A 23992-nucleotide genomic window follows, 5' to 3' on the forward strand; every position below is an offset into this window, starting at 1 on the left:
TAAAGAAACGTTCTGTGGCAGATCAGTATCTTGAACTGAAAACTATTTGTTTGGCATATAGTTGTGTAAGAGTCAAGGTCAAAGTCAAGCTGCACTATCTGTAAGCTTAGAGAGAAAGTGGAAGGACAATACATGGCCAGCATAACCTGGCCTCTCTGTGGCTGAATTCAACATACGGCTGGTTTAGTAATACTTTATTAAATAAGCCACAAGTGGCTGAGTTTGTTTAGAGTGCTAAACTGTTACGTCAAGGTTTACAAACCACAGTACCTGGATTCATTTAAATCACTAAGCCAAGTCAAACATATTCCTTTATGGTTCAGTTATATAAACTCCATACTTGACTACCTTCATACTTGACTACCTCCTTCTCTTTTTCGTTTCTTAATGAAGTTTATTCTGGCACAAAATGCATTTCAAAATGCATCTATCATGAATATATGCATATGTTACCTATTCTGGATAGTCCATATAGTCCATCAAAAAAAGTTGGGTAAAACAACTTTCCAAGTTTACAAGTCTGTGTTATAGGAGTGCCCCATCAAATCAATAGTTTCAGAAGAGGGTTTACCTTTGCTTACTCAGCAAAAATATCCCCCCCCCCTTCACATATATACAAGCATAATTAGGTTAATTCTTCAAAAGCAATAATTTCTTCAAAAGCAGACAAACAGTATGTAAAGCTTTCCAATCTGAAATAGTAAATTGGGAAGTAGCCTGGAGAAATATTTCATGGAATTAAAAGGCTGTCATACAACATGACAGCCTTCTACAAACAAATATTTCTCCTAAAAATTGTCACAGGGTGTGATCACAGAAACAGATTGCCTCATTTCAAGAACAAATTTACCCGTGATTCTACCGCGCATACTAAAATTTTGCTTGAAATAGCTCCCTAAACTGGTCTGGACTGCTTTTTAATTGGCCCATTTTAAAATTTCAAAAGCTTTCCCTCTGGAAAAGTCTTTGCATTCTGCATGATTGCAGACTGCTTTTCAATGTCATGATCCGAATTACACAGACAGCAGGTCAATGTAACCCATCCTGCACTGCGCAAGCCTTCATTCATTCATTCATTCATTCATTCATTCATTCATTCATTCAACTTGTACGGCCGCCCAACTCACAGCAGTTCTGGGTGGCATACAGACAAATTAAAAACAAACAAAAAGAGAATACATATCAAAACTGGACTGATTATCATTCGTGTAAAAAAGAGTTATGCTCTGATCTCTGATGCCCAAAGAAATAAGAATCTATGGCAAAATTCCCAAGACAGAAATAATATTACCACTGCTCAGGGACAAAAACATTAACATTTCACAGTTGCACAGTGTGGAAAAGACCATGCATAACACCACATTCGAGACTTATGACAAGTTGTTTCCTGGAGACTTGACTCTTGGACAAATCTGTCCAAGAGTAATAATTATTGGTTGTAACAGGAAAGTGCACATTCCAAGTTAACAGCTCATCTATTTGTAAGATTAGCTAGATGTGCTTTTAAAAAGGATAAACAACGTGCCTTGTGTCACCTTACAAGGCTAATAAATTTAAGGTCTTGTAACATTCTTTGTCTGCACATGGCTATCCTTTGCAAATTTGTATAAAATCCCTGTTCACCAGACAGACATTAACAATGAATCCCGTAACAGAAGCTAACACAGATTTCTTTTACAGTCATGCAACTTCATTTTACCAGAAAAAAATCAAAACACATCTACCTATAGAAGATATTGCTCTAATCTCCACAATAAATAGCAAAAAGAAAAAAAAAAAAGCAGGGGGAGGGACAACCTCCTGATTAGAGTTCCCCCTCAGGCAATTTAAAAAAACACTCTTTTAATGATTGTTTAATTTTCACATAACTAGAATAAATACTGCTCTGCTGCTCCCTTGGTATAATGTCTTATTTTCATGGAAAAAAAACTAATTACATGGTTCAGTAACTTGCCTGTGGTAAAGCATTGATTTTATTTACTTTCAGAAGTTGGACTTCAGCTGAGTCTCAACCCTCCAACTAATTCCAACCACATTTAATAGTTCTCTCAATTCCTTTCAAGCATTTAGATCTCAAGATTGAAGCTACGATATTGAAACAATTCCCCATAATTCATGTTTATTTGTTGCTGAATCTGACAAAGGTTTGTTGTTCTCTGAAGTATATAATTAGAAACTACCCCCCCAAAAAACCCTCATCTCAAAAATACAAGTATCATTTAAGTAATTACCATAGAATGTACACTTTGTTTTCTTTTTACAATTTTTGTTTTCTCAATGAAATACATCAGCACTTTTCCCTGCATGGGAAAAAACATGACAATGCATTCTACCCCTTCAGCACACTTCCCTGGTCCTCTACAGTAGAGTCACCAAAGAAATGCAGAAGAAAACAGCACAAAGGAGCATTCCCTACAGGTTCTTTTCTTCAAGCCTCAATATAGGATTAAAAAAAACCAAAAGCGCATTTTATAACTCCACGAATCGCAATGTGATTTATTTTCTAAGGGATTTACACCCTTATTTTCAATACTGAACCTGATGGAAAGGGGAAGAACCAGCCATTCAGGATGCAAAGGCACAAGATAATAACCAGGGTCTGGAAAGATGAAGGGAAGTCAGGGAATTTGCTTAGCTTCTTGAGCCTATGATCAGTGGCCAGCAGAAATCTTCAGTTCCACAGTTATTCTCCTAAGGGAATAATCTGTCAAGCAAAAGACTTGTGAGTTGCACACCCCAGAGGTTTGAAATTATACTCCAGGCCTGCTTCCTTGCCAGCAAGACTTTTGGCGCAGTTCAAAGCTCTCAAGTTCAATCCCGCCATTTCCAGTTTTAAAAGATTGCATGGAGCAGGAGTGGACAAAGCCTTGCCTAAGGTCCTGGAGTGCAGCCCTCTGTAAGAATAATAAAATGATCTGGCAGTACAAATCCAAATGCAGAGTTAGGTAACACTGCCATTTGGCTGTGACCAATGAAAATGTCACAAGGAAAATGTATGCAATAAAGTGCCTTCATAAATTCATATTTAATTGTTATAACAACCATGCAAGAAGGCATGCCTGATCAGGAAAGATATCAGTTAGGAAGTTAGGGCACTTTATGTAAATCAGCACTTGTTCTTTCTGATTTAAATTGCCTTGATTAAGGCTAATCTATTTTGATCAACAGAAGTGACAGTTACAGAAGTATGGTTTGAAACGGGCCCCCAAAAGACTAGATAATTCCATTTCCTGTCTCACAACTGCCCAAATACATCAACATATTGTCTAAATTTACCATTTAAAAAAAAAAATGAAATTAAATTAAATCACCCTATGGTGCATTTTAAATATTAAGTGTCTCTTGATCAGCTGCAAAAAGTGCCCAAACGTTTAAAAAAAAATCTTTCTGAATTCTATGTTCTCATTTCCTGAGGAAGGAAGGAAGTTAAATATAAATACACAGAATATACAGGAACTCTGCTACAGATGGCAAAGAAATAAGATATCCAGGAAGTGCCCCACACACTACACAAAGGCTTTAGTTTTTGCCAAATAGTAGCTTATTCTGCTTCTAAGATGTCAGCCAGATGTCAGAGTATAAGGAGACCAAAATATAATTGATATGCAGAAGTATTGTTAGTGCATGAACAACATTTTGGGATATCAACAATAAAACTGAACCGATCACAACATAAATACTCTGAAATTTTCAGCCTGTGAAGTCATTATCAAAGGTTCATATATCTAGAGAGCCATGTTCCTTCTCAGTGAAAATAAACCCACTCACAGAAATCTGGCGATAATGGAAAACACTTCAGAATATATTTTCACAATACAGATATGAACTCAACACACCCAACGTAACCAGTAATCAATATTTATGTTTTCACACAGTAACAACCAGAGCTGAAAGCAAGCCTGCTTCAACCTATAAATACAGAGCTCCCTATTAGCACTCATAAGCTAGAGTTCTATTATAATAATCTAAATATATTATAATAATCTAAAGACAGCTTTATATTGCTTTTTGTGTCAAGGAAAGATACAGATGTTAACTATCTAGATAGATGACTGAAGGTACAAGCAAGCAGCTAGTGAAAGTTTGCTAATTTAATTGTACGATAGCTACATAAAACTATGTTATATGCGTGCCTAGCTTATATTTAGCCACATGAGTAGTAAAAGGGATTATGCTCAGCAGCATTCATTCTCTTCATAAAACAGTTTGCAAGTAAGTAAAATCAGATGTAAAAAGAAACAACAACAACTGTATATTCTTCTGTTGTTTGCCTCTGCCTCTAGACTCACCCTAAACTCCCTCTACTACACCCTGTATCAAATTTTAGGTTGTAAACTCCTTGGAGCAAGGTCCTCCTTCTTGTACTCCACCACGTTCAATACACACTGATAGTACAATACAATGTGATTTGTTTTCTTAGGGATTTATACCCTTATTTTCAATAGCATTCCAAGTCATTAAGTACCTCCTGTTCCTGAGATGTATATATAACAGCACCAGAAGCAATATAAAATGGATTATTAATTAATAATGGTAACCATAAGAATCTTCATTTTCCCCATAAAATTTTAACAGTAAATGGAAGCATATGCTACAATGGTGCGGTCATAGTTTAATACATACAAAAACGGTCCAATAAAAAGAACTTCTAACATAAACTTGGTATGTGCTTGATTATAAACGTTCAAACCATCTGAAGTACTTTTAAGTAAACTGCCCCCCACAATCAAAAATTTAAATTAAAATGCACTGAACAATTGGGAAAAGTAAATATAACCTGAAAAATCTACACAGAATCAGTATTTGTTTGGGTCAACCTACCGTTCTTCTATCATGCAAAGATCTGGACACAAGCCACTTGGGGGGAGAGATTTTCAAGGACTGCCACATGAAAGGACCCTGCACTGAGCAAAGTTGGTCTTCCCCAGGAAAGTTGCCTTTAGTTTGATATCTCCTAGACTAGAGGGCTTTCCTTGTATCTTTGGTTCAAAAGCAAAGAACGAAGAACTGGACTGTGAGTGTGTTCGATATTTATACCAGAAAGCTTAATAAGAAGTCAACTTTCTTTCTACTGACGCCTACTTCCCCTCCCTTTCAAAAAAACAAATCTTCCCAGTATTAAATCTCTTTCTGTAAACTTCTTTTTCTCAGAAGTCATCTTTAGCAGGGCAGTGCTTGTTACCTTATATACATTTCTACCAACAAGTGTTGTAATTATTTCTTCAAAATGCATTACATTCCAATAAATGTCATGCAGAAATATTCATACAGACACAAAATGACAAATTCAGCTCCCAGGTATTGCGTGCTTTCCAATTTACAATTAATGTCAGCGAGCAGCACGTTACCACAACGCGGTTGCTTAATGCATCACACAGAAGCCAGAGACACCGCTTTATAGCAGGGAGGCAAAATAGTAAGCTGTATTTCCCTTCCAATAAGGTTTCCTTCCTTCCAATAAGTATTCACTCTTAAGCCCCTAACTGCAGTTGAAAAATAAATAGGCTACATCACATAAAGAGAAAAACATATTATAAAAGCTTAGCTGGGTAAATAGGAATGACGCCCGTGCTGCCACTCGAAACAGGTGCCTCATAAAAAATTAACATCCGTGGAACTCTTGATGCAGCACTTCAGAGCCATCCTTTTCATTATAAATGAATGCATTGCTACCTGCATCAAATAGGCCAAGAGGCACATGGAAATCATCCCTATTCAGAGATTTCCCAGGTTCTTTGCCAAGAAAACAATCTGGTATTCATGAAGACATTCATTTTATAAAGACCAAAAGATGACAACATGGGAATGTCACAGAGAGGAGTTCAAGAAAAACAGACACAAGGGTTTGGCTTCTATAACTGCAACCTATACACAGTGAAAAGCATTGTGCATGACGGCATGCAATGCCAACCTTAGTAGGATTTGAGAGTCACTACTTTTTCACTGTTGGACCAAGCACCAAGGGGGAAGAGAGGAACTTGTTACTCATTATGTATGAACTATAATCCAGTCAGCAGAATTTCCAGTGAGGAGGGAGATGGAGAGCTGTATTTCAACATCTGGAAGGCCACAGATGGTCTACCCAGGCCATTCACATTGCAGATTAAACTGCTCACTTGTTTTAATTTATTTTATCAAATATGTATTTTTATCCTGCTCATCAGCAAACAAAGCAGCTTTACAAAAGGCAATCAAAAACTATAATCACCAATAATTTCAAAAAGCCAAACAAAAAAGGTCACTATAAGCCAGGATTATACAAATGCGGCATTACTTTTATAATAAGAGTTTTCATCTGATATTGAAAGAAGGGGGCACTCTTGAAAAGCTGCAAAGAGAGTTCTTTAACTGGGGTGACACAACTAGAAAGCCTCCATTGTTGTGTTTGGCTTCTAGGACAGAAATTCTGCATCTGTTCAGAGCAAGGTTTAGAACCTTCTTTAGCTAGGTGCTGTGAAGATGTTCGATGGAAGCCTTGCTTGAGTTCATAAACAGGTTTTGTGTCTCCACAGACCATTCAAAAACCTACAGAACCAACAGGGGCATTGGTATCTTATTTGAAGAAACGGCAGAAACCGTTACCCAGCTATCAAAATCTGCGAAGCTTAACAGAAGGGTGCATCCATCCAGGCCCAAACTTCCATCACCTAGTGTCTTACAAAATCTGGTATAAGCCCAACATACTTCAAGACTGGATCTCCCCTTCAGAAATGTTTTGGATGCAATTTTATTTATTTATTTAATTTTTATCCCGCCTTATTTTTTTTTAATAAATAACTCAAGGCGGGGAACATTCCTAATACTCCTTCCTCCTCCTATTTTCCCCACAACAGCAGCCCTGGGAGGTGAGTTGGGCTGAGAAAGAGTGACTGGCCCAAGGTCACCCAGCCAGCTTTCATGCCTAAGGAGGGACTAGAACTCACAGACTCCTGGTTTCTAGGCCAGCACCTTAACCACTAGACCAAACTGGCTCTCTTATAGCCTTAGCTAGCAAACTGAGCTCCTTAGTACAATGGGAAGACAGCTCATAACACAAGGTAATGGTGAACAAGATTAACATTTAACATTAACATCTCCCATATCAACTATTGCAATGAGCTCTATGTGGCGTTACCCTTGAAGAGTATCCAGAAGCTTCAGCTGGTCCAGAATGCAGCTGCGTGGGCTGTTTTTGGTGCCCCTAGAAGGGCACACGTAACACCAGTGCTGCACGAGCCGCACTGGGTGCCAGTTTGCTTCTGGGTCCAATTCAAGGTATTGGTCACCTTTAAAGCCGTACATGGTGTGGGACCAGGTTACCTGAGGGACCGCCTCTTCCCCATGACATCGACCCATCCAACCCGATCATGCAGAGAGGGCATGCTACGGTCCCCGTTGGTAAAAGAATTTCGTTTGGCAGCGTCCAGGAAGTAGGCCTTCTCTGCAGTGGCTCCCACCCTCTGGAACATTCTGCCCCCAGAGGTGAAGCAGGCCCCTTCGCTCCTGGCCTTCTGGAAGAACCTGAAGACTTGGCTCTGCCGCCTCGCCTGGGGTGGGAAGGGGAGTAGTTTTTCCTGGGGGTGGCTGGCACCTTAGAGCTCTCCTCACTGAATTAGATCTTATCGCCACTAGGATTTTATATTTATTTTTATCTTCTGTTTATATTTGGTAATTCGTATTTGTATTTTTGTATGCTCGTGGTTTTAATGTTAGTTTTATTGTAAACCGCCCAGAGTCCCTCTTCCTGGGGGAGATTGACGGTGGTAAAAATTTGAAAAATAAATAAATAAACATTTATAGTGCTAAGGTTTGATCTGAACAACACACACACCTCCAAAAACGCACTGACCTGTAGCTAGCCTTTTACCTTCAGAAAAACGGAAGACACATTCAAAAACAAAACCTAATGCTGAAGGCTGATGCTTTGCTTTATGCAATGCCACCTCTCCACATCTGTCTTTCTTACTGTCTGGATTTATTGAGGGCCAGGAATGGTGCAAAGGGGCCACAGTGGTGCCTCTGTGCCCCTTTGCACACATATTCTCCATCCCTGGGTTGAATCTGTGCGATGGAATAATATTTCATGAGTTTTCAAGGTAGCAGAAGGATCCGTAGTAACAGATTTTGTGAATGGCAATGAGCTGTGATTGAACACTGTCATGTTGGCTGCGCTCCTGCAGAGTAAGCACTTCTGTCCATAAGATGACTTATTTATACAAGGTCTCCTGAAAGTAAGAAAACTTACTATGGTGTCTCTAACTTTTTTTTTTTTTTAAACCAGCAGTGACATGTGTTTTCCAGATGTTCCTCACCTAAGCAGCCAGGCAGCCACCAGCACGGTATCAGCTTGCTGCCAAACTGCAAATACCATTTTTTTTTTAGTGTCCATTGTAACATAAGCAATCCACCCGTGCTGAAGAAGTACCTGAATGAAATAAAGTCTCCAGTAATTTTAGGATAATGTAATAAAACTAAGCGACATTTCCAAAGACACAGCCACTGAACTATCTTGGGGGAAAACGGCTTTGGGAGATTACAAAAGGAGATGAAGGCCTCCCACTAACTCTACTTTCATCAATTAGCTCTAGGTTACAAATATTGGCCTGGTTCAACACAAAACTCAGACAGTACTTGGGGGTGCACAAACACCAAAAGGAGGACAAACCTTTGGCCCGTTGCGACAGACTGGGGATTTGGACACTCGTGCCAAGGTACAAATGTATCCACATTTTGCTCCCATAATTCCAAAAACAAAAAAGATTTATAATTGGCAATTAAGTGCCTACGTGGAGGATTATATGGGTCACCAAGCCTTTATAATCTTCGCTGATCTACTTTAGTTCAATGTACACATTTGGATTTTACTCAAAGGGACTCACGTTCCGACCACAAAAATTCTCACATACAATTTGATTTTTTTTTTTCTGGTCTGGGGCATCATTCAAAGAGTAGAATACATGTCCTTTTTATACAGCTCTGTGTATATAAGCAATGAAGGCTACCTTGAAGAGAAGCTTTCACGGCGGAATTAGCACTGAAGCTAGGTTGAGAAGGGAAAAAAAATACTTACTGTGTAGCTCATGGTGAATTACATCTATTAGATTTGGTTCATCTCCCCACCAGAATATCCACAGCTCCTTACAATTCGGTTTGACATCACGGCGCCAGACACACAACAGGTTGGCCTGTAGACATCGGATGAAACTCAGGAGAATTGGGTCATCTTGAGCAGGGGCTGAGATAATCGGTCCACAATCTCCGTGACCTTCAAAGTTATACCTACGCCACTTGATGCCTGTCAGTTCCGCCTGTGTGAAACAAAACAGCACCACGTTATTGAAGTCGCAGTTTTACTGCTAGCTGATTTGCAGGATTATTTCCTGATTCTAATACCTTAAGCTTCCAAACTGCAAAAACCATCCTCCAAATGAAAATGGTTTAACTCGGAAAGGGCTGTGCCCCTAATATGTTCACCTGATGGTCAGCTGCCCTATTTAAATGAAGAGGCTATGAGCCAAATAAATAAATAAAGAACTTAAAGAACAAACTATGTTAAACTCTATACTTCCATGCCCCATGGAAAAGATGGAAGAGAATTATCAATATTTATGCCATACGAGAGAGTAAAACACCACCCCATGAATAAGCAGAAACTAAGGTGAGTATATTCTCATACTGTTTTTTTTTAAATCCTAATATACCCCTGGAGGTAGAGAAGTACTGTACTTCTGTTAAAAAATAAGCCTTCAAAATATAGTATTTCTAAGCCAGGATACCAAGCAAATTCAGTTTAATTCAGTATATCTAAACCTGTTAGTGCTGAAAACTGAGATTCTGTGTAAGTCAAAACCCCAAGCGTTACTAACTGTTGCAAACCAAATATGCATACAACATGGACTCCTTAACTGGCGGTCAACATCTTTAGCGTTCAAAACAGGAAGGAAAAAGAAAAAAAGGAAGAAGAAAAAAAAAATATTTTCCTGGCAACTACTGCACTTTCCTTTATGAAGAATCACCTAGAGTTGCTTGAGGGGCTGAGGCAGCTAATGCGCTGATTAAATAAATAATAAAAATAAAAAAATATGCTTCACTTCATATTGATCTCTGCCACTTTCTTAAATTATAATAATCTCCATGAACAGCTGCTACAAACACAGTGCATAGCCTGTTCATATCACAGAAGGGCAGTATCACAAATTTTAACCAGTGGAACCTACTTAATCAATTGCTTGAATAATCAATCCACATCTCAAAACTAATTTAGCAAATTTGGGGGGGGGGGGAAACAGTCCTCTCTTTTAAGAAGCCAATAAATATTTAGAGCTCTTGCCTTGTATTTTGCTTATTGACAGGAATTCATGAGAGTCTCTATGAGCAAACGAAATGAAAACGAAAGGTAATTTATCAGGTGAAATTATATGGTGCATCTACTGCCTTTATTCTCTAATGAAGCAAAGTCAACGTGCATGTCTACACACACACACACACACTCACAAACACAATTCTGAAAGCAGCCATTCTCTTAATTTATGACCACCCTCAATCATATACTTTCCACCAGAGGCAGATTTAAGGCTAGAGTTAAGACAGCAGAGAAGCCAAAAGTCAAAGAAAATCCCCAATGATCATTCTTCCAATCTGCAGAGACCACAAAAAAATATTAGACCAAATGCCAACCCAACAACGTGAAAAGAAACGAAAGAGGCGATTACTTTCCATTCTTAAGTTGAAGTGTGCCGGTTCTACAAATACAAGTATGCTGAATACCTAACAGGTTTCCTGCCCTTTTAAGTGAAAATAGAAAATGGACATAAGGAATAACATTAAAATAAGGCCTCCAAAAAACACATCACTACCTCTCAAAGCCCTGCAAAACGCATTTCGGGGTAATGAACAATCACCTACACTATTAACCAATTGCTTTGGAGACAATAAGGGAGCAGGCTACGCATTTAAAGCAAGGGTGGGGAAGAAGCTATCAGAAACACACTGTGGGCAAGCTTACCCACAAACTGTGGATCAATCAAGCTGGGGTATCCATCAATACGTGCCCTAAATTTAGGTCTCTTCAGAATATGTGGTTGTTACCAGTCCTATAAACCGTAGTGCTATATCCTTCCGTTCATAGTGCATAGCTCAACTCTCCAAATGCTTACCTGCTTTTTTTTCCTGCCTCACCCCCCCTGGTAAAACTGTTGGCCTCAGGGGCAACTGGAATTAACACTGCCCAAGCCAGGGTTTCTCAACCCTGTCAACTTTAAGCTGGGTGGACTTCGACTCCCAGAATTCCCTGCCAGCCTAGAAACACTGGCCTAGACCAACAGAGACCATGTACACCAATCCTTCTATAAGGAGAGAGAAAGGGACCCTCATGTGGTTTGCCACTCAAATGCTCACTGGGGAGATCAGCCAAAAGGAAGCACAACGCCTGCAACACCATCATCACAAATTGCTTGCGCTGAACATTCCCCTAGATGAAGCATTTCTTCCCCAATACCTCTCTTCCTATTTCCTGTTTTGACACCACTATGTTTTCATTCTGAGGTCCCGAGCACAGTATCTCAAAATCTTTCCCTGCATCTTCAATAATTCTTGGCAGAAAAACAAAAAAAGCTCAATAATAAATAATGTTTTCTAAACGTGAGCATGAATCTAAAAAGTCACTGCGGCATCCATTGCAAATCAGTCCAACGGGGAATATCCAAACCTGACTGCTCCCTTTAAATAAGGGCACCAGTTTCTGATTAACAATAATTTTAATCATGTGCCACCTTATTGGCTGTGCTTGCACAACACATCAGACTAAGCTAAAATAGAGTGGGACCCTTTGTAGTTCAGCATGTGCATAGCAGACCGTCATATTAAACCGTTATATGGTTTATTTATTTTGGCAAAGCATGTTACATAAACAAAGCACTTGTATTTGATTAGGCTGGATTTCAGAATTTAACATGTTACTTGAGCCAAGCTAGGCTATTTCTACTTATTTTCTGAGCTGCCCGGTAAAGCTTATGCCCTATAAGATACCTAATAAATACATGGCAAATATCTAGTCTTTGTAAAGTCTCAGAAGTCCAAATCTCATAGAAATGTACCTACATTCACTCTGTCAAAACATTACATATCTATTTATTTGACATGAGTAGTTTCATAGCATCCTATATCGTTCCTCCAGTTGCTCTGAAAATCAAGATGTAATATACATATACTGCTTATTTTTATTTATTTATTTTTATTTATTTATTTATTTATCGAATTTTATCACTGCCCATCTCCCCCCACAAAGAAGGGACTCTGGGCAGTTTACAACAAAACAAAATTTAAAATTCAATGTCCTTATAAAAACAATAAATATAAATATATATAAATATAAATAGACAAAAATATAATATGTGACAAAATCTAGATGGCTAAGGTTGTATCTCAGTCCGTGAGTATAGCTTTTAAGCTATGCCCTCACCCCACCCCACTTTCCCAATCTCTGCATTCTGGTTAATGTCATTCAGATCATACTTACGTTGAACAGAAACTTCAAATCCAAATATAGCCATATTACAAACATCCCTCTCACTATTTCCACGGAAAAGATTGCTAAACTGGCCTCTGTCTCTCCAAGTCATACTGAAACAGGGCTCTACAGAAAAATCACCCTTAAAAGAAAGTCAAAAATCCTCAAGCAAGAAACTGGAGCTCCCCATCCAAGTGATGCATGTCTTCCAAAGAACTTTGAATTAGATTTTTTTTTCCAATGGCTTAATACAACTGGGTCTAATTTAGCATGCTTGAATTATGCATGTTTGCTTTTAATCTTCTCTCCTGGCAAATAAATAGAGGCTACACATGCATTCAAGGTATAATATAAAAATTCCTAGGGACAGTAGTTGCCCCAAAATGTACATTATAAAAGCCCACTCTAATTGATACTGATATCCAACTATTATACAGCTAATTATATGTCTTTAGAAACAATCCACTCTTTTTTTTTAATAAGAAAGTGGAACATTTTCCCCAAATATAGCAGTGGAAATTTTTCTGCCATCCATTTAATAGCTTCCTATGAAAATAATCAACCATTTTACAACCACTCTGCAGCAACCAATTAATTCATTTCCTAGTTACTTTTTAACAGAGCTATCACATGAATGCCCAAAGTTGAATTCATTGGCTTCATTTATACAACATACAGTGGAAATAATTTCCTTAGGACGATTGTTCAGGACAAAATGATCTATAGTTTCAATTGCAGAAATCTGTAGAAACCAATAATTACTTATCTCAAGTGAAAATCAAAACCTGTAATAGCTATTTCAGCAAATCTAAACCAGGCAAAAAGATTACAACAAAAGCAAAAAAAGGCATCTAGTGGGAAAAAGCTGTCTTTGTTTCCAAGCAACCTTTATCAGCATGGATGAGACCACCCATCTTGGTTTTTCTCCTTTTAACTGAAAACACATTAATACATGCTACCAAAATGCAGTAGAATCAACTATCTACTGCAAGACAGCAGCTACAGACATTAAGAGCAGATCCGCTCTCTCATTTCAGTTTTTAATTATGCATTTTAAGAAATGTACAATTAGATGACTTTCTGGAACAAGCATCTGTCTCTATCATGTCATCTATAAATTATGTGCTCCAAGCTCTCCTGCCAAATGCTTTATGTGTTACATAGCAATTTAAGATATCTATCAATTGCATCAGCTCTCCTGGAAATAAACTTTGCAAAACATTCTACAAGACCTCTTTATCTCCACAGACTGACCAAAACAAATACCTATTACTTAGCTAGAACAAATGCTTGTATAAAACTGAAGAAACTACAGGCGAAACACTGCACCAGAAAACAGATCTGGATATAGTCTCATCAATTCATATTCATTTGCATAGAATACTAGGAACTAGTGCTGCCAACTCAGCATAGATATATGGTTTTGGCACCATAAATGCAAAGTAGACTTATGGGTGAGATTACATGCATTCCTATGCAATTTGTGACTGGAGAATCCTCTACAGCAGGGTTTCTCAACCTCGGCAGCCTGAAGCTGTGTGGACTTCAACTCTCAGAACTGAAGATGAAGTCCACACATCTTCAAGCTGCCAAGGTTGAGAAACACTGCTCTAGACTTACTTTTTTTTTTTTTTTACTTCTTATTGACTAGATCTGAAAGACTGCAAGTTTCGTAACTCAAAACTAAAAAACTAAGATTGCAATTGTTAACGAATTCTTACGTTCTTGTTTTTTAAAACAAATATTCACGGCTCTGGGATACTGTTGTATATTATTGTATATTATATTATGGTTAAGTCTTTTCTATTGTGAAATTCCCAGAGTCCCTCCTTGTGGGGGAGATGGGCGGTGATAAATTTGATAAATAAAATAAAATAAAGGCAAGCTACAACCAGATCCACTAAAGTACAGCCTTTACTTTTATTTTTCTCTGTAACTTAGCAAAGACCAGTCATCGTAATTTGTAACATGACCAAACAGCCGCCAGTGCTTAACTGCAAGCTATACCATAATCACAGCAGCAGAGAGATATATAATCCACCCAGCCTTAATCTTTTAGCAGCAATACTGGCACTTGTCCACAAGACAGATGGTATATCAAAGGGCATAAAATCCACTAAATATAACGTTCTAAACACTGATTCCTCCAGTAAAATAGAGCAAGAAAAACACCATCTGACTGGGAAAAGCTATTATATTCCAAGAAGTTGCCATTCTAACATCAGAAGCCACTTAATTTTCACCAATTAGGCCATTTTCAAATTAACTCCAAAAAACCCCCAGAGAATTCTGTAAGGAAGTCTTCAGCTGTTCAAATTCTGAAACAGCCTTACAATTTGATCTCTCTGAACTTCAATATATATTTGCACAAGCACCTTTAGAAGCATTTCCTGGGGAGAAATAAATAGACATTCTGAATTAAACAAAGCATGAGGAAAAAGCAAATAGATACTCTTTTTATCAGGAAATACTTTTAAGTTAAACAGTATGAATGCTGAAATAATATAATATATATTATTGCAGGTTCGACTGGCAACAACTACCGTACATGCTTGCAGATAAGCCCATTCAATTGCCAACCGTGGATAAGCCAACTCTCAAAATCTTTGTATGTTTTTATTTTCAGAATTGGCTCATCTGCGGATGGTGCGTTTTTCATGGTATTTTGGTTAAAATTCAAGGGCCTGCTTATCCGCAAGTATATACATGATATATGGGTACTTTTAAAAGGTATTACTGAATAAACTTGTGGATAAGCCCATCTGTAGATAAGCTGAACCCAATTTTGGGGCTGTATTCTGGCCCCTAAAATTCCCAGCTTATCCGCAAGTATATAAGGTAAATAGTAGTTTGCCAATTGCTTTCTTCTGATTTGAATAACGTATGCAAGTTTCACGGATCCAGGTTACAACAGTGCTTGAGAACCTTGTATGTAAAGCCAAACCATCTTCTACTGAGCATCTCTGAATTCAATCTTTCTAAGGATCTTAGAAAGTGTTCCCTGACATGGGCTGTCAGCGGTAAGTAACTAAAATACGTGTTCACAAAGCCCAACGGTTGCACACACTACAAATCATGGTCTTGCCCAGGAATCCCTAGATGCATTTGCCACAAAACCACAGTTGTCCTCCTACAACCAGTATTTTTTTTTCCCCCAGCATGAATAAACAGAGACAGAGAAGTTTTCAGACTTATGACCATCTGGGTCACTAGGACAAATTCTACAGGTATGAGAAAGGAGAAAGCTAGACAAGAATGAGCAATTGAGAGTGTCAGGAGACAAAAATCCCTGAAATTACCAATGATTCCAAGGCAAAATACAAGTGTGAAAAGGAGTTTTTCTCTCCTGCCCTTTGCAGTGGGGAAAAATATCTCTTCAATACTAGAAACGGGACACAAAACCTGTCAATGTGTTCAGTGTTAATACACTCATGATCAAGTTACTTGGCCAAATGAAAATATTACCTGTTTTCAAAGTATGTAAAATATTATTGCAGCATCAGAGTGGAAGTCCCCAAAAGTGGCAATATCTAACCAGCCTTGCCTGATCACATAAACGCTAAGCCAGTTTGAAATTAGGTTGTTATTGGATGGGAAACAACCAGGATATCTCAGGACCACAGACCAGACTGGGAATTTAAGAAAAAACAACAACAACAACAACAAATCCATAAGTGGGAATGGCAAAATACTTCGCATTGTTTCCAAGAAATCTAGAGGAGTCAAGCTCCACTTGAGGGAAACTGGGAAACAGAATTCATAGCAGAAGAAAATGGTTCACCACAAAGGTCATCCAGAATCTGACCTTGCTATTTGATCCTTCTGAGTGGATCTGAAGATGTCACTGAAAACAAAACGAAACATATGTACAAATACTTCCTTTTGTAACACGTGCTAGCCCCACAAAGGCTAAAAAAGCTGTTCTTCCCATCCATTTCAACTTAAATGGGGAACCTACATCAGCCAGATCAGCCCCATTCATTAGTTAGATGAATTGATTTAAAGCATTTTAATTGATTAAAAGTGTTCTCCGAATTAATCAAGCAACCGATTTAACCATTCACAGGAGGCACCAGTTTAAGAGAGAGTCTTCTTCAACAGGAAGAAATGCCTTTTCTAAAACGTTTGCTGCAGTGAAAAAAATGTATTGTTTAAAATTACAGAAGAATGAATTTCTTCTTCAGAACTGTTTTATTCATATGCAGATTTAAAGAACTGAAATCATAAATAAGTATGATTTCTTTATATCAAGAGGTAAACCTAATAAAAACTCATCTTAAAAAAAAGAATTCCTGGGTTGTGGCATATCATTAAATGAGCCCAACCTAGAATAAGCCATTTCTTGAATTAAATGACAAATAGACCCAATAAAAATAAATCATCCAGAAAAAAGCAAGTCTCCTAATTAAGGTGTTCTTTTCCAAAAGTCTTTTTCCATGAATTCTTGAAGTCTAATTCTAGTCAGTTCTATCTTGACAGCTCTGTGGCCTCCAGACCAACATTCTTTCAATATTTGAACATTAGTTTTGCTAGCTGGGGTTTATGGAGCTTGTAATCTAAAACATCTGAAGAACACTATGTTGGGGAATGTATTTAAAATCATTATAAACTAGAAGAGACCGTTTCAGTGTTCAACACTTGAATCAAGCTCCAAATCAAAGCAATCCTCAGATTGCCTTTTATACTTATGTGGAGCTCTGAATAAGAAGGTCCTCAGAAAGCCAATCTTTCCTTCTCCCATCATCCTGGTAAACTAACATGCATGCAATAAGTCCTGATCATGAAAAGCAACCCAGAGCCATGTAATGAAGACCAATCAGTCCTATAGGTCCAGTTGGACCTACTGAAATTCCATACATCTAGAATCTGAAGGGGACACAGAACTCCTATTTGGGATGCAAAGACAGCATGTGATATTAAAAATGTTATGGCTTGATTGTAATTTCTTTCTTCCTGTCTGGAAACATTTTAAGACAGACAGACCTTGATGTAAATACTACCATAGCTAGAGACTGAGGATGCAACTGATATCTCCAAAAGAGTCAGGCCTAAGGAAAATTATTTATTTTCCTTTCAACTAAAAACCTAGTAAGAATTGCAGCGCTCATCATAACAAACCAATCTTTTCCAACTTCCCAGGTGTCCCAATATAAAGAGCCTGCTGTTTAAACATGTGGATGAATCTGTTCTGTGCTATAACATAAATGGTCACCATATGTTATAAAGTATTAGCTTACTTAAAACGTTAGTCAATTTGTTGATCACAGCTATGTTGGCTGTGCTCACAGCTTTCCAAACATTTGCTATACAGACTACCCTAAAATATTTTTTTTTGTAATAAGGGCAACCATTTTAAGCCAGTGGTCATATTTGGAAATCAGAAAGCATATTGTGAGTGCTCTCACAAAATGGCTGCCGGGGAGGACTGCTTATTCACAAAATGGCTGTCAAGGGCCAGGCCAATCACTGAGGTTTTGACAAGACACTTCACTTATGACTATTCTTGATCTGCAGGGCAACACAGGCACAGCTGCTTTGCGGCCCTGAAGTCCACTGAGCATCTGCCCTCCCAAACTTGTCTCCTGTGTATAGAAACACCTGCATTGAAAACCTCCAAGGGGCCTTGAGACAGCCAAGCTGAACCTCTGGGCAACTGCGGGTCCTTCATGCCTTCATGGTACAAACCCAGATTGCTGAATGTTCTGTACACTACTACAAACCAGATATTTATTGCTCCCTGTTATTTTCATTTCAATCTCAGGGACATTCTTCTAAACAAAGAGGTGCTATATGTTTCCACTTTGTTCTGCAAGATGTCCAGTTCCTTAAAAACAACTCATTAAAAGAATCCAAAATTCAGGGCAGGAGGATCAGCATCAAAGGGTGGGTACATTGTCTACCCTTCCTATACAATCAAAAGCTATCTCAGTCAAAAAAAACACTGAACAATTTCAGCAGAAAATGTACAACCATTTCAAATTATGCCTAGATTTTCAAGTTTGGCATGAAATTAGCAAGCCTAATGCACAATTAACTCTGTCATCAAAGCAGCTTTTCATATAAGGTTTCCTCCCACTTCTGCACCCTGGCTTGCACAGGGAAGGGCCGCAAGTGGCTGAGGTCTCCCGAGAATTCTACATCACCACTTTCCTGCAATTCTTTGATATTTGCAAAGAGCAAGGCAGCTGGTTATATTACAACATAAGAAAAAAATAACACCACGGAGAGTTCTCGTTTTAGTGACTGCCTCATCCAGTGACCATTCGCAGTTACGATGGTGATGAAAAAGTAACTTTGCAACCAATCCTCATATTTACAACCTTTGCAGGTCTGTAAAGCAAAGGAAAGCAGAAGTAAGATTGTAAACACAGTCGCTGTTTCACTTAGCAACTGCTTCACTTAACAACCAAGTTGCTGGTCCCAATTGTGGTGACTAAATGAGGACTACTTGTATTGGTTCCCAACATTTCTCTTGAATGCCAGCAATGGATTTATCATGCAAGTGGCAGCATGCAGATGACCAAGGGCTGATCTTGGTTGCTAAGCTGAATCACCTCTGGTTTGCACTTGGATGAGTATTCTAGGGCAGCTGGATAAACGGGGAACTCAAAAATCACCCAGAAAAAGACAACGGCAAACGCTTCCATAACATTGCCAAGAGAACTGTACAGATGCAGTCATCAAGAAATAGTACAAACTTACATAAAAATACAGACCTAAATAAAACACAAATGATACTCATTAGGACGCAACCTAATACACAAAGGACAAAAATGTAAACAAGGAAAGAGTTTAGCTGTGCTGTTAAATCACAAAATGGGAAAATAAACCACCCTAACAGGCGCTGCTGCTAGAGAATTTTCCATGAAGCACCAGGTGAGTACTGGGCTGTTACGTACTTTGATATTAAATCTATAAAATCTATTAGTTGCCTTACTAAATCGGCGCCCTCCAGATACGCTGACCATACCAGCTGGGAGATTTTACATCCAAGTATCAGGAAGACGCCAAGCCAGAGGAAAGGTGCCTGGAATTATACATATATTTCCAATAAAGCCTTTAAGTAAACAGTATTTGTTCAAGCAGCCAGAATCCAGCTACTTGCTTTGAAAACCCCACGAACACTACAGCACAACGGTACTGAGAAACTGATTTTGAAAGAGTAGAGTTAATGACCGAGCTCCAAAGTTGTCTAGCATCTTACTAGAACCCTGTTTTCAGCCAAGAACAAATCCAAACTGGTGTATCATTTAAGAATATCTGCCATATTAAATGAGGTTAACACACACACAAAAAATACATTTTACATGCTACTTTGTTTTCTAGTCAATGCCTTCTTCTCAACAAATTCTCTACAATGCTGCTGCCACCACAAAGGGAGAATAGGTGAAGGACATCAAGAAGCTTGGGTTTAAAAGAACGAAGAAAAAGGGACCACGGCCGTTGAAGAGCTGCATCCTAGGGGAATTGCACTAAAATGAGAAATCTATCAGATGTGCTATCAGCAAATAAGATTTTTTAAGCCCCCTGAGACACCCCCCCCCCAATTTATAGTTCTGATCCTAAAATGAAATGTGTACACTCTTTCCTGAGGGACAATGCTGCCTAAGCAGAAAACCCACTGAGTGACATCATGGCTGAGCTGAAGGAAAGGAAGAAAAATAAGCAAGCGCTCATTTTTTTTAGAGGTAGTACTATCAGTACTACAATGTGCTTAAAAACAGTATTTGAATCGTCAATATTGTAATGGAAAATTCTGTTTGTGTTTGCTCAAGATTTAAGTCCTACTGCATGCAGTAGGAACCACTTCCTCATTTTAAGTGGTTAAGATTGTGGTCTCCCTTTGTTTAGACACATTAATGAAGACTGTGGTTTCAATTCCAAAGAAACAGACTTAGCAGAAGAGTTCACACATTCTGCAAACAAAGGGCTGGTCAAACAAACAAGGATTTTTGGGGCCAGGGTTTCTCCACCAGGGTTCCATGGCACCCTAGGGTTCCGTGAGATGTCACTAGGGGTTCCCTGGAAGATAAAAAATTATTTCAAATTCGGGCAACTTCACAGTTGAGTTAAGTTTCATTCTTGATTTTTAGTTTACAAACACTGTGAATGCATTTAGACAGGCCTACACATAAAACAAATATAATAATTTTGTAACTTCTGGCCTATGTTTGTGTCCTAACAGCCAGGAATCACGCTGAGATGAGGAATAGGTCTGTAGTGTTTTATTACTGCTACGTTAGACAGAAAATCCTAACAAACTGACGAAGCGTGGGAAAACCCAGACAGATAAACCCCAAAAGTCAAGGCGGGTCTGTTCTGTCTCTCTTTGAATGGCTGCTCAACTCCTCACTACTACGCATGCATTTTCCCCCCTGGATAGGGGCCCCCTCCTGCTCACCATCAGTGCTCATGACAATTTGAGCCTGAATGGGCAGGGGTTCCCCGAGGCCTGAAAAATATTTCAAGGATTCCTCCAGGATCAAAAGGTTGAGAAAGGCTGTTTTGGTCACTAGAGCAAAGCAGTATGTCCAGACTTTTCATTTTGAAATTTTCCTCCACATGGGCATTACAGTATATACAGTATCTTGTAGCAAATATACTTATTTAAGGGCTGAATTCTTATATCCTGCTAACCCAATTCTTATACCCTGCTAAACTTCTTGCTTATAAAAATCACAACCCAGGATTCATACCAAGCGCTAAGTGAAAACACTTAGTTATGAAACCACATTACAACTATCAGTGCAGTGTGTGAATCCAACCCCAAAGTTTTGTTCAAAGAGAGCTTTCCGGGGAAATAATTACTCGATTTCTAAATTTTATCGGTGAGCAAACACCTCCAATGCACCCACGGCAATACCAATAAACATTTATTTCCACCTTGGGGTACTTTTAAAAAGTGAGCTTTGTGACTGATAGAGAAATGAAGAGGAACCTGACAAAAATCAAGCCTATACAATTGCTTACTGAGATGCATATGTACAAGAAGAATACAGTAGAGCCAATATTTTAAAGCAAGCACCTTCCACCACCATTTGGTCTCCTTTTGTAACACAGACATTACTGTGAAAAACACCAAAGATCCGTAGTGTTCTATATCTCTCAAGTTAATCCATAACATAGAATACGTTCAAGCAAAAGAGAGGCAATGGCATTTGTCTGCTGCTATAAAAACAGAAAAGTGTTAAAAACTAGCAAATCTATCCAGAGGTGGTTTCAGACACCAGTTATGAAATCCCTGAAAAACAGCACTTCGGTCCAAGGAAGTCATAAAAATGAACACCCAGTGAACCTCCTCTCTTCCATCATGCGTTCTTTAAAAAAAAAAAATCTGGAAATTGAAACATTTGTCCAAAGCCATTCGTTTTAGAGAATGACTGTTCTTGTTTATTCAGCTTACTAATGTTGTAAGAAAGTATGTTTTCAAAGGTCAGCACAGATCAAGAATGCAGGAACCACACACATTTGACACTAGAAACATGCTTGCTCTTGCTGATAGTATCACGGGCTTACAACCCCGCTAGCTCAGAATTTCTTATTCATGTGTGCGAAAGAATTTAATACTGTCAGAAGCGACAGAAGAACAAGACAAGGTGAGAGATGCAGATAAGAAGTTTGTTTTTCTTTGCCTACTTCAAGTTTTAAAAGCATGAATTAATGCTCCTTGACTTCTGAATGAAGTTAGAATGAAACAGAACAGTAAGCGTTAGTATCTACAGGAAATGAGTCATGACCAATAATGAGTAACATTCTAAGAAAGTGACTGGAGGAGGCCAAATTTACCTATCTTTCAAGAGGAGAAAAACCATCTTGAAAACAATGCACTGATTAACAGAAGTCAAGGTGGATTTCCCAATAAAACATCATGTCAGAGTAAGCTAATTTCATTTCTGATAGAGAAATTTTCTTAGTAGACTCGGGGAATGCTGTGCATTTAATATAACTCATTTCAGCAAAGCATTAGTAAATTTTTAGATCATGGGTTGGTGGGTATTTTTGTTAGGTGGTTCACAGCTGGCTTGAAAATCATGCTCAAAAAGGGTTCACCTATGGTTCTTCATCAAATTGGAGAGAGGGACAGTGCACAGGGTTTGAGCCTCAGCCTGATATTCAACGTTTTCATTAAGATGAAGAGTTTATGAAAAGGAAATGCTTATTAGAGTCCTAGATGACAAAAAAACTGAGTGGAACAGCTAGTACTCTAGAAGATGATCTTGACAAATCAGAGAAGTAGGCTGAAAATAACAGAATGAAATTAAATAAAGAAAATCCATGATATTCAGTTAGGAAAATAAATGAAATATTTAGCTTAGTAATAGAATATGTGAAAGGGATCTTGGAACTGTAGTTGAATATGAGTCAGCAGCCTGTCATAGCTGCTAAAAGAAAAAAAAAGGTTTTAGGCTCTATCCTCAGAAATACTGTTTCCGAATTACGGGAAGTACTTGTTCCACTATATTGTCAACTGGTGAATAAGACCTCATCTCAAGTACTGTGTTCAGTTGTGATCACCAGGCTTAAAAAAAAAAAATCAATGGCACTGAAAAAACTGCAAGGACAGTCAAGATGATCAGGAGATTGGAAACCAAATCTTAGTAAAACTGAAGAAACTGGTTATCCTTAGACTTTAAGATGACCACTTCTGAAATACCTGGATGGACGTCAGAATTCAGAGCAATGCCTTTAAGTCACAGGAAGGCAGATTCTAGCTGAAACCTGAGGAGAATTTCCTAATCAGGACTGCCTTTTGACAGTGGTACTAATTACCAGTGGAGCTCCCCTTCAATGGATCTGTTCAAGCAAAGCTGGATAGCCATCAGTCCTGGACCTTTTCATTTGGATTCCAGCAATAAGCAGTCACTAGATTTGATGGCTCATATGGCCTCCTTCAACTAAGATTCTATACAATGTCTGTTTTATTGAAAATCACTCAGAAACAGTTTCCATAAAACTACTGGCTAACACCAAGATCATAGTAGCACAAAGTATATTAGATTTAAATTAACAGATACATAGGAAGTGATCTAGCAATTGAGAATCAACCCCAATTCAATTCCCCTCCAGAAGAGGACCATTTTGGAATACCTCCTTACCTGTCGGTCCAAGATTTTATGCCACAGAGAAAAATATCTGCTGTGATCTCCACATCCCCCTGGGCAAATCTACAAGAGAATTCACCACTGACAGCTACTAGATAGCCAGTTCTACTCTTAAAAAAGGAATGACCTGAAACACAACTACAATTTCATAGAAGGAGGCTCATATGAAATAGTCTTGCCAACCAAGCTAAGAAATCCTACTGCATGTTTTAAGCTTGCACTGGCATAATCAAGTTATTCATGCAAGACTTTTGTATGGTATTTCTTCTCATAAGTCAACAACCATGCTAAATGTAAACTTAGTTAAACAGTCCACATGCATTTCAAGTTCAATAGGGGAGATGACTTACAAATTGGCATTTCACCTCATCATCCAACTGAAGACTCGAAGCAATCATATGCT

At 38.4% G+C, this 23992-nt stretch overlaps 1 protein-coding gene across 2 annotated transcripts in view; it reads right to left on the minus strand.

Moving 5' to 3' along the window:
* Nucleotides 1-23992, minus strand: part of MED13L (mediator complex subunit 13L) — a 156539-nt gene that overhangs the window by 127449 nt on the left and 5098 nt on the right. For both annotated transcript variants that reach the window (XM_063315733.1, XM_063315732.1), the window contains exon 2: nucleotides 9050-9287. In XM_063315733.1, the coding sequence (XP_063171803.1) occupies nucleotides 9050-9287 (238 nt within the window). The remainder of the gene's footprint in view (nucleotides 1-9049; nucleotides 9288-23992) is intronic.

Source organism: Candoia aspera, chromosome 15 (assembly GCF_035149785.1).
Source record: "Candoia aspera isolate rCanAsp1 chromosome 15, rCanAsp1.hap2, whole genome shotgun sequence".
NCBI lineage: Eukaryota > Metazoa > Chordata > Lepidosauria > Squamata > Boidae > Candoia > Candoia aspera.